Source organism: Chenopodium album, chromosome 7 (genome assembly GCF_948465745.1).
Source record: "Chenopodium album chromosome 7, dcCheAlbu1.1, whole genome shotgun sequence".
Classification (NCBI taxonomy): domain Eukaryota; kingdom Viridiplantae; phylum Streptophyta; class Magnoliopsida; order Caryophyllales; family Amaranthaceae; genus Chenopodium; species Chenopodium album.
The window spans coordinates 52,562,750-52,575,648 of record NC_137840.1 but is presented as its reverse complement, the minus strand read 5'-3'; the positions used below and the strand labels follow the sequence as shown (position 1 = coordinate 52,575,648).

The 12,899-nt window shown below is 30.8% G+C and overlaps 1 protein-coding gene across 1 annotated transcript in view; it reads left to right on the top strand.

Annotated features, from left to right (window-relative positions):
* The window catches only part of LOC145640304 (uncharacterized), a 131,815-nt gene that overhangs the window by 115,840 nt on the left and 3,076 nt on the right, over positions 1 to 12,899 (top strand). The window contains 2 exon segments of the mRNA XM_081691604.1: positions 10,893 to 11,044; positions 12,630 to 12,874. Coding sequence (XP_081547730.1) covers positions 10,893 to 11,044; positions 12,630 to 12,874 — 397 coding nt within the window.

The following is a 12,899-nucleotide window of genomic DNA, read 5'->3' as shown; positions in this document are numbered from 1 at the left end:
TGATTTTAGCTGAATGTTCTTCTCTATGTTCCTAAGGCATGTGTGCTCACCCATGGCTTTCTTCACCACAAAACTACCTTTCCTTGAATCCCAAGAAGCATACAGTCTAAAAGGGCAGCCTTGATTACACTTCACCCCTATTCTCTGTTGCCTAAGTTTGTCAGCAGTCACTATACACAGATGTGAATCTCCTTGAGCCACTGCCTGCTTAAAGTCATCCCTAGATGTGAATCTCTTTCCTATAACCCACTTGAACTTAGAAAAATTTGTATCTTTCCCAACTAAAAGCCCTCTTTTGGCCCTTTTCTCCTCTAAAGTTTTCTCATCATCACTAGCTGTAGGAGTGTGTATTTCATCCTCTGAATCCTCATACTCAGAAACAGGTTCTCCCTCTTTCCTACTACTGCTAGCCTCTACAGGTGGTGTCTGTTTTTTCTGAGCTTTCAACTTACCCTCAGCAGCTTCTTTCTGTAGTTTATGAGCTACCTCAACTACAGTACTGTTAAATCCCTTATTCCTTTCCCTTGCAAGAACTTGCTCCTCATCACTTGTATCCACTTGCACCAAATCAGGTTCTATGTACAGATCTATATCCTCATTATCAACTGCAGCTCCATTAGTACCAAAGTTAAGTTCATATATCTCATAATCACCTAGCCAATCATGCTCCCCATACTCATTCTTATCAAAGTCTGCCTCATCAAACAAATCTTCATCTATCTCTTCCACATAATCTGGGTCACTATCCACTGCATCATCACTCAAGTCTGCATCATAAATCAACTGGTCTAGAGGAATGGGGCTATCAGATCTTTGATCTTCCCATTCATAATCTTCTGGGACACTAGATCTAACACAGATGTTTCCAAGGTGAGAAGTGTTTTGTGTTTCTGGTTCAAGGTTTGGTACAGGTACAGAAAAAGAAGGGATAGGTTTACAAGTTTGACTGGGAGATGTAGAATCTTGTTGGATGAGTTTTTTTCCCTTTAATAGATGTGGTGGGGACCACTGGAGATGCTGTTTTTTGGTTGCATTTTGACAGCTCTGGTAGCTTGTCTGAAACTACACAGGATTCCTGTGTCAACCTAATGGACCTTCTTGGGGTCAGCTTAACAAGTCTATTGGGCTCAGTTTGTTTATCATTTGGGCTTTTAATAGGCTGGGCTGTATTTGTGGATCCAGTTTGTGAGGGATTGATAGGTGTAAGCCAATCAAGGTCCTGCCCATCATGCACAACATACAGCTCAATGCATCTACTGCCACCCAAAATGTTCACCATTGACCTCACCTCACTGTCATCATAAACACTCCTCAATCCACTATCAAAATCTAACCCAGGAACAGCATAGTATACCTTAAATATTGGACTATAATTACCACATTTTTCAACTAGCTCCTTTAAATAAAACCAACACAATTCATCACAATCCACTTCAAATGACTTAGATTGCCCACTCAAGTACACCCAGACATTCTTCTTTTTCTTAAAGGTACCCCCATGAAAAAATCGCAAAGAAACAATTACCATTTTCAATCTGAAATATGCAAATAAGGGAAATTGACGCAATTAGGGTTCATAGACTACTTTAAACACCAATTAAACTACAAAATTAACAACATTTCATCATCAATCACCAGCAACATTCATAAATTTGAACATTTAACCTAAGTAAAGAAATTGTGAAAAAATTAGGGTTTGCCGAATTACCTCAATCGCAGATTTTTTTCCTCTCGTCAAGAATTCACAGTGCACTTCGCGTCAAAAAGCGTCGAGCTTGGATTTTCTCTGGGTTGTGTTTGAAATCAGCCTCCAATGGAGTAGGATGGGTGAGAATTGTAGTTTTTGTTAGTTGAAGAACGAAGAAATTTGGGAGGGAAAATCAGGAAGAAAGAGGAAAAGAAGAAATAAAAAAAAAAAAAGGGGTTAACCTTTTCTACAGGTAACCCGTAAAAAGGATCATTTTGGGAAGAAGGGGATACAAGGTGGGATTATTTCTGGAATTCGATGAGGTGGGATTATTTTGAGCAGATGGGTGAAAGGTGGGATTATTCTTTTCAATTTTTCCTTCTAAAAATTGTTGTTTACCACCTACCATCAAGAAAACCATTAAATCTAACAGTTTTAAAAAAGATCTTTGATTTTTACAAAATTGACAAAAAAAGATCGAAAATGCCTCGTTTTGCATATTTCACGCAAATCAAGGTTTTTTATACACGCAAAGCGAGACATTTTAGATCATTTTTGTTTGTCAATTTGGACCTCAAATTGGACCCATAGAGCCAAAACACCACCCCCCCCCCCAAAAAAAAAGAAGAAAAAAAAACCCTTAAAAACCATGTGTATGACAACAAAATCGAAAATTTTCAAAAATTCCATTAGGTTTACCGGTTTTTTTTACGGTAGGTGGTAAAAAAACAGTTACTAATTTTTTATTTGGTTGTAAAATAAAAGTTTTAGAAGTTTAGATTGTAAAAATAATTTATTGATTTTTTTCCGTATTTGAAATTTTTTTATATTTCAGGAATAATACTCCAAAGTCACACATAATAACTAATTGATGTAGTAAATACCTTTACAATTAGTGAAACCCGTAAAAATTATAAGATATATATAATTAAAATATAAAATATTGAATAAATATTATAATGATATATCTCATTGTGTAGTATACCTCCGCTTTTAAATACTTGTTGCGTATCTACTTTTGGCACTATTTATTTGTCCTATCTACTTTGACTAATATTTGTGATTTATATATACATAAGAAAATAAAAATATATAGTCTTATGCGTATTTGTTGAAATCGTCTCAATGGATTATATATTTTTAATTAGAATTTATAATTATTGATAAAAAAATATTATTGAGCAAAGATTAGCATCGACATACGAGAACAGAAAAAATAGGGTAAGTATTTAAAAACACAAGGGATCGGAGTATAATCATATAACTAATATATCTAATATATAATTTAAGAGTCATTTTCACAACTTCTCACCACATCACTCCAAACCCAATCCCTCAATTCTCATTCAATCCCTTTTTTTTCTTTTTTTTTTTTTTTTTTTTTTTTGTGCCCTACAAATAACTTCCACCTGTCATTTTTTAAAAAATAAATAAAAATACCCTCCTAAAAAAACTTCCACTGTTATTTTTCCTAATAACACACACTACCCCAAAAAAACTACCAACGTAGTATTTTATTATATTACCCAATTTCTTTTTAAAAACACCAATATTACAATAATTGCACATGTTTTTCCAAAATTATGTGTACTTTTTTTTTAGTAATATTGCTACTATAAGTTCCACTATTTACCTCTTTAGAAATTCTTGCAATTGTTTATTTATATTTTTTAAAATAAGTTAACTACCTTATTATTAATTCAATAATCATCGAAACAAAAGATACATACATAATGTTTTTTATGTGACAACATGGTGTGTGTGTGTTTTTTTTTTTTTGCGACAAACAGACTGGAGTAACCCCTATAATATTGACGGAGTAACCCTCTATAACACAAAACACATAACCCTTATAACATTGGCGGGATAACAACAATAACTGAACGGGTAACCCCTATAACATTGACATAGTGTAGACACCCATTTGTGTCTCCCCAAAACCAAACCCAGTGATGAGTACCTTTCGCGTCGAATCATAATCGAATGAAGCGAAAGTGTGGAAAGTCTAGTGTTGCGGATAGTTTTAATTTCTTTTCTCTTCTCTCTATTTTTGAAAACTTATTTTAAGAAAACAGCCAATCTAGTTTGTTTGATCCATGATATGGGTCCAATAATAGTGTAGTTGGATGGGGCTTCACAAGAGCTTTCCAACGATATATTATAAGCCCAATTCCGATGAATATTGAGGAAGTTATGGTCAATTTACTAAACTGGGCCCGTTTTGAGCCTTATGTGCGGCCCAATGATCTAGGGGAGGGCCTAATATGATTTATCATTCCTAATGCAATTAGGAATGGCTTTAATCTTCTAGATTCTTCTAGAAGGTTCTTTTCATTCCTAATTCAATTAGCATTGATAAATTGACTTTTGTTGACTTTTCAGAGTTTTAATTAAGATCAAAGAGCATTTTTGAGGAAAAAATACGATTTTATCCTCCTGTACGGCAAAACTTATCTGATTTTCGAAAACGCGTCAAAAACAGGCCTGCCGCCTGACTCCAGGCATTGGCGCCTGGAACCAGGTCTGGTGCCTGGCGCCAACTATTGGCGCCTGGTGCTAGCCATTGGCGCCTGGCGCAAATAAGCTGGTGCTGGCGCCAGCTCTGTTTTGCGTGCGCCAATCTCGTTTTACGTGCGCCAAGTGCTCTGTTTTGATATTTTATCTTTTTGGCTGATTTCTCTATAAATAACGTATTAAAAACTCCGTTTTCATTCACCAATTCTCATCGACAATCAGTTTTTAATTCTCATTCTCTTCTAATCATTCATTCATCAATCAATTCATTCATCCATCTCTCTCTCTTTCTTTTTCTAAAATTACTTTTCACATACAAAATTCCGCATTCACAAGATCTAGAAACACCTAGCCATATTCGAAGTTGCCTTCGCCCTAGACGTGAAAGGTTTAATTTCTGAGGGTTTGGTCCCAAATCTCTCTTTCCATTATTTAATTTATTTGTTTGATTATTATTTTCCTTGAAGTTACTAACGTGTGTATTTTGTTATTAGAAAGAGGTACGAGGCATCAAAATAAGTACTTTAATTGATTTATTGATATTATGATGTAGAAATCATGTTTATATTGTTATTATGATATTCCTAGTATCATATTTAGGGAAAAGGTTTTAATATCACATATGTTTATTATGATTCCTGCGATGCTTCCTATGTTCTTCCTAATATTTATGATTGTTAGTATCATGTTAGGGCTAAAGATTTGATTTTTATTGCTTAGTGACATGCTATGGTTTGTTATTAATCTTGTTAGTATCATGCCTAGGATCTTGCTATTATTATTATGCTTTAATATTAAAATGAACATGATTATGATTATAATTGTTATAATTTATGGTGATTATGAATATTATTATTTTTATGATGATTATTATTATGATTATAATGTTATTATCATGATATCGATTATTTATTATGTTGCTTGTTATTCATTGTTATTGTTTGATCACGCCTTTATGCATGCATAAAGGGAATTGGTACTTGTAATCACGCTTAATAAGATAATTAATAATCTTGTTTAGGGTTAATTGTGATTATAATTTCAAGTGATCGCCAATAATAGTTTATTTGTGCATTAATATTCAACCAACATAGATAAACAGGTTTAGGGTTAAGCCTATTGATTGCATTTTAGTCAAAAAGCGCACATGAATACGATCAGAATAAAGTAGAAGCCTATTATTAGGACATGTTCAATCTCTTTTAGGTTGGATTTGTACCATCATCCCCGAACCCTTATTTGGTTCTAGACCTTATGGAGTTGTCGATCTCTTGGATCGTTAAGGGGTGTAACCTTCACCCTGTGAACGGTTTACAAGTTCCTAAAACTTGTTGGCGACTCTTTTGCTCTATCTTCTTCCCTTTTGGACGCCACCATACTTTAGTGTATGATCACAGTGGGGTTCAAGCTAGGGGTTTAACGCTTGAAATTATTCCCTACACATAGTAACCCCTATAACACTGATAAAGTAACTTCTATAATATCTAGCTACACGGAGTATCCAGACACATAAAAGAGTCAGTTGCTATAGCACAAACAACTTCATGTATTTAAAATATATTTTTGTTATTGGATTTTTGTAATGTCTTTCTATAAAATATATATCCCGTGCATTTTGCAGAGGTACACTCTAGTAAAGCTAAACTTTTAGTCAGGCCACGAAACAGCGACACTTGGCATTCCAACTTTTCGCTAAGTGTCGTGCCACGTTGGATAGATATAAATATACTTCATAAGATAAAAAAATAGTTTAGAATTCTATTTGGATAAAATTTTAGGATTAAATTGTTAGTTTAGAGTTTTATTTTTCATATAATACCAATTTTTCAAATGTACAAATTGAATTATAATTTTATTCAAAAATATTATTAGATTATAATTCTACAAAATTATTATATAAATTTATTTTTTGTATCATAATATTTTTTGGAGCGAAGGAAGTAGTTCAAAGCGTAAAACATACATTTATAATATATATTAATCGATTAAAATAATATACTTCACAATCTAATAGAATTTTATAACTACATAGACTTGTCAATTAAGGTCGGGTCATGAATCATCTCGGATTGGGCCACTTCAAGTTACGAGTCAAAGAATGTTCAACCCTTGCCTAAAGTTTTAGGTTCGGGTCAACCCAACGAAATATGAACATTTTTTTAATTTATTTTATTTTATTTTTGCTAATTTTTAATTTTTTTTAATGTATTAAATCGAACATTTCCACTAACATTATTATTAGTCATTACATGTCTACTAATCGTCACAAAAGCACATCAATTTATAACTAATTTTATATCAATGATATATTTTAAAATTTAATGTATAGAATAAAAATTTATCTTAAAATTCAATAAACAACCCGGGCATCGCACGGGGCACCAAACTAGTATTACATATAATTATTACAATGATGAAGGTATTATTGTTGATTAAAAATAAAATTAAACTTTGATCATCAAATATACATGTAAGTGAGTTTCAAAAAAAAATAAAAAAAATACATGTAAGTGGAACACAATTATTCATAATAGTTAAATTAGTTAATTAATATTAAAACCCTCTTTCCTAATAATAGGCTAATACGAGTACGTATTATCTATATCTTCCTGCCTTCTCTGATAACTATTGAAGATGAATGGAATAATCAACCACGTACGTAGTATTAAGTTGATTATTACAATAAGTTGGTGCATGGAAAGCTCATCTTAAGAAAAATTCTAACCAGATGGATTTGTTTGAAAAGCCGCCATATAATTATTTAATCTATTTTGACGACCTTTTTAAAAGGCGCGTGAATGTAAAATCATGTACACGGTTGTTTGTCAATTAAAATCCTCATTACTCGATTTCCTTTTTTAGAGTCATCATTAATTAACTTTAGCGGTATACTAGATTAGTGCATGTATAATGCACGGTAGTAATAATGTTTTTCCCATAATTAATTTGCTATATATAGTACAGTATAAAAATGAGGCAACTCATATATAATGACAAATGCAATACATATAAGAAAGAAGAAATAATACGACAAAAAAATAGTTTAGAATTTTATTTGGATAGAATTTTAGGATTAAATTGTTAGTTTAAAATAATACGACAAAAATAACAATTATATATATTATTGTTGATTAGTTGTGTAACTTGTATTGAAAATATTTAAAAATAGTATACATTATATTACATTAATGATGCATTTTATTCCCAATAAAACTATACAATATAGATGTCATATGACTTTTTTTTATTAATGAATTAAATTAGTTAAAAAAAATATACAATGTACTTTCAAAAAATAAGTTAAGTAGATAATTAAAAAAATTTAAAACCCTTAAAGCTCGCATATATCATATATTGTATTGGTGGGAAATGTTTTAATGTTAGCTTGATATATGTCAAAAATGATCCATGTAAGCATAACCTGTTTTATTCATAGTTAATAGATTTATTGAAGGAAAAAAAAATTATACAATTGTAATTTAGGGATTGTTCTCTTTAGCTTCATTTCATTCCAATTCAGTTTATTCAGTTTTAAGTTTCCTTCTCCCATAAGCAATTCAGTTCAGCTCAATTCTGTAAATCAAAACATGCCCTTATTAAAGAAATATATGACAGAACACTAACTCAATTATTATTGGTTCATATGATTATAAATCAGCATCATGAATATAATTGTTATTTTTTATCCATTGATCTTCATTATGTACAATTATATATATATATATAATAATGGTAATTTAAATGTTACTCCGTAATATTGGATTTTTGGCTTCTAATTTATATTATATTCTCCACCATATTTCAACTTTCTAATTTATAGTTTATTCTCCCTTAATTAGTTAAAAAGTTTCAAAATCTTTTGTAACTGTTTTAAGTAACAGAGGTTTTTAGTGTGGCAAGCCACATGGTGCGGCACGGATTACTTGTATTTTAGGGTTACTTGTATTCTGGGGTTACTTGTATGGTGTTACTTGTATTCTGGGGTTACTTGTATAGGTTACTTGTAGGGTATTACTTGTATTATGAGGTTACTTATATGAGTTATTTGTATCGTGGGGTTACTTGTATTCTGAGTAACTCCTACAAGTAACTCCAAACAAAAATCCCATACCAAACCAGTAATACCCTACAAGTAACCCTTGATTAAAACCAGTACGTAACACCCATACAAGTAACCCTAGAATACAAATAACACCTATAAATAATCTCTGACAAAACTAATAACACCCTACAAATAACCCCGACCAAAACCAGTAACACCCATACAAGTAACCCCATAATACAAGTAACACCTACAAGTAACCCCTGACAAAATCAGTAACACCCTATAAGTAACCCCGACCAAAACCAGTAACACCCATACAAGTAACCTCATAATACAAGTAACACTTACAAGTAACCCTTGACAAAACCAGTAACACTCTACAAGTAACTTTTGCCGCACCATGTGGCCAGCCACATACAAAAATTTGTATTTAAGTAAATAGAACACCAAATAAAAAAGAATACATAAATATAATATATAAGATTAGGAATAATATTATTATTGTTGTATTTTATATACAAACATTCCCAAATATGATTTTTGCTAAAAATGAAGGAATGAGTTTTGGAGAGAAAAAACGGCACCAGGATGTGACACGTATCATTTAAGTTAATTGTTTAAATATTATGTTATTGATTTTTATTGACACATATTGAGTATGTACGCAAAAAAAAAAAAAAAAAAAAAAAAAAAAAAAAAAAAAAAACATTGATCTTATTAGTTATGCATATGAAAATATATTTTCCAAATCAAATATTAATTTTCTTATAATTTTGACAAATATGCAATTTAAAATATTAATGACAACTTGTTTTTTAGAGACCATATATAGGATGATAAATACAGTGAGTTTTATAAATTAAAATAAAGGCAATTGGTATTTTACTGATAAAAAATTCTTTTAATAATATATTGACTCCCACACCATAAAAATTAGGAAAATTTGCAAATTGCAGCCATTTAAAGTTCGTATTTTGCAAATTGCAGCCATTTAAATTTTTTTTTGCAAATTGCAGCCCAAAAGTTCATATAAATTGTAAATTGCAGCCCAATTCAACTTTTTCATCGGTTTACAAGTTGAAAAATCTTCGATTAAGGTTTTAGGGGCCATTTATTCCTTAAGGATCCAAATTAAGCTCGGAATTAGCAAAAAAAATAACGCAAGTATCTCGTTTTGCGTAATAAAAGTGTATCGATTTGTGGGAAATTGTAAATATGAGACACTTACGTTATTTTTTTGCTAATTCCGAGCTCAATTCGGGCCCCTAAGAACTAAAATGACCCCTAAAACCTTTACCAAATATTTTTCAACATGTAAACCGATGAAAAAATTGAATAGGACTGCAATTTACAATTTATACGAACTTTTGGGCTGCAATTTGCAAAAAAAATAATTTAAATGGCTGCAATTTGCAAAATACGAACTTTAAATGGCTGCAATTTGCAAATTTTCCTAAAAATTACTCTTTTCATTCCTAAAAGTTCAACCCACTTTGCATTTGCGTGGTCTCCAATAATATCTTTGGCCATTAATATTTTTGGCTATATATGTGAAAATTATAGAAAGTTGATATTTAGAAAATTTAAAATATGAAGAATCTATTATGATCTCGCATGTTGATTTTTTTATTATAAATCATAAAAATGTAGTCAAATTTATTTTATTTCGATCGCATAAATAGCAAGTGAACTAAAGTAGTACTTTTAAAGATTAAAGGTATCATATTATCCCTTATAAAATTTACCTCTTAATGTACAATGAAAATTGTACTCATACCTAAAAAAAAAAAATTTGATTAAACGTTACCCTTTTTTTTAAAGACATGATTAAACGTTACCTTAAAACTGGGTACTGTACACTTGATAATTCCACCGAAAAGTTTTTTAAATTGTTTTTGAAATAAACAATTAAATGTTAGTTATCGTTGTTGACATTGTCTTACATGCATGCATGTCTATATATATAGAACTTCAACCCATTATTTTCTACAAGGAACAAATCAATAACGACCTTAGTAGGAAAAATAACTACTAAGCTAAAAATGAAGTTATCCATTTTCGAAATTCTATTATTTTGCTTGCTATTCTTCAATGGCCTCGATCACTGCCTAGCTATAAAACGATACCGCTTTGAGGTTTGTATATGCATTTGAATTTTATTTACATGGTATATACATACGAAGTATATTATTACCCAATTTAAATTATTCATATTGTACATATCATGTATTTAGTTAATTTTTAACATGTACAACAAAAAATAGCCAATTACCGATGGCTTAAGACTGACAGCCACAATAATCCATTGGTTGATAATATTGTAGCTCATGATTTCATGATCATCTTTTGTTAGGAAAAGACTACCATTTTATGTTTTTTTTTTAGATATGACCTGGATGGATGCATGCATGCACCGATCAATCTTTTTAAAATTGAAAATTTTATAATGGTAGTTTGAAATATGATTATCATAATATTATATAGTAATGATTATGCATTCAAAAATTGGTGCTATAAAAATTTGAAGTATCAAATAAATGTGATAGATATGTGCTAGATCGAGGTCAAAATAGTCAAAGTGCTTCTAAATTGTTCTAGACCATGTATAGATGAAAATAAATAAAAACTGATGAATGGTAATTGCAGTTGAAAGAAGAAAAACACACAAAGCTATGCAATACGAAGAACATCTTGATAGTAAATGGACAGTTTCCAGGACCAACGATACATGTTCACAAAGGAGAAACAATTATTGTCGATGTCATTAACAGTGGCAACTACAATGTCACTATCCATTGGTAACACCCTTATTCAGTTATTCTATCTTTACCATCTTATATTCCTCCCAAGCTATTTCCTCTGTTTTTTTATAGTTGCAACAATTCTCTTTTTAAGCTTGCCGGTGCATATTTTGGATAGTTAATATATTTGATTACCAATATATAAAAATTATAGATTTTAAATATTGAAATTGCACAAATCGAGACGAATCTAACAAAAACCCACGTGACTATATTTTCTTGTGTATAAATTGTCAAAACTAGTTAAAGTGAAACACATGAATAGTGTAAAAGTCAAACTGTAGCAACTATAAATAAACGGATGAAGTATTATATTAATACGTATTATGTATTTTATTTGTACGTTATTAATTAAATTTATTCTTAGTGTTCTAAATGTATAAAAAGAATGTTTCAAAAAAAATGGAAATTATTTTTATTGTTTTATGATTTGGCTGGATGAGGCCATGCCGCAAGCAATTTCTAAACAAGTTAAAAAGTCTAGTTTACTAACATGTGAATGTCTTAACCTCTTTGGTTCATTATTGTAAAGGAAAGGAAAGGAAGGGAAAGGTAAGGAAAGGGAGAGAAAAGAAAAAGAGGAAGAGAAAGGAAGGGAAAGTGATTTTATTTTCCGATTTTTGGTAAATATAAGGAAATGAAGGGAAGAGAAAAGAAACAACTTTAATTTTTCTCTTTCCTCTCAAATCCCTCCAATTTTAGGAGGAAAGGAAAGTGAAAATTTTGTAAAGGCACTTTCTTTCCACTTCCTTTCCTTTCCTTTCCTACCAAATCTCATACATCATTTAGCATACCAAACATGGAAAAATAATAAATTTCTTTTCTTTTTTGGCCAAATCCCATCAACCAAACAAAGCCTAAGAGCAAAGTCAAAGTCGCAAATCAAGATCCATTGTCAATTGAAAACGATATCAAAAGTATTTTTAAATCCATTCAACTTTTTTTATAGTAAAATCAACACTTGATATTCTGACAAAAATTTGAATGATCTCACAAATAATGAAATAATTTTGATTTTTCATAAAGACGTTCATAATTTTGATTTTTTAATGAATATTACTCCCTAATCAAACAAATGTAAGTAAATTTTTGTGAGGAAAAAAAAAAATAAAAAAATGGAGTAGTTAAAAATAAAAATAAAAATGAATCAAAGTCAATCGTGAGGTAAGGGAAGGTAAAAAAGAGAGTGGTTTTTTTTATCAACAATAGTTTTTACATATGGAATAAAACATTCTATATGGGAAAGGAACTTTGTTTTTCTTTGTTTAGAAAATTAAAAATTGAAAAATGTACTCTCTTCTTCATATTTATTGTTTGTTTGACCTTTTCCAGCTAAACTTTAGTACCACGTACATTTGACATTCAAACACCAACAAGGGAGCATTTTAACTACCGTCATTAATCTCTTGGTATTTAACTATAATCACTTTTTCAATCAAAAATGATTGATACTCCGTAATTTATTGGTCAGTAACATAAACATTACTCGGTACATACGTACACAAAAATTACTGTATTTATTGTTGTTAAAAACGCAATTTCTTATAGTGATAATTTGAAAGTAATGTTTGAAATTATTTAGGCACGGAGTTGCAATGGAGAGAAATCCATGGAGTGATGGGCCAGAGTACATAACACAATGTCCAATTCCGCCAGGAGGCAAGTTTAGCCAGAAAGTAATATTTACTGTAGAAGAAGGTACTCTTTGGTGGCATGCTCATAGTAATTGGACAAGAGCTACGGTTTATGGAGCAATTATTGTCCACCCTAAGCACGGAACCAACTATCCCTTCCCCAAACCTCATGCTGAAGTTCCAATCATCTTAGGTATATATGCTTAATTGATCGACTA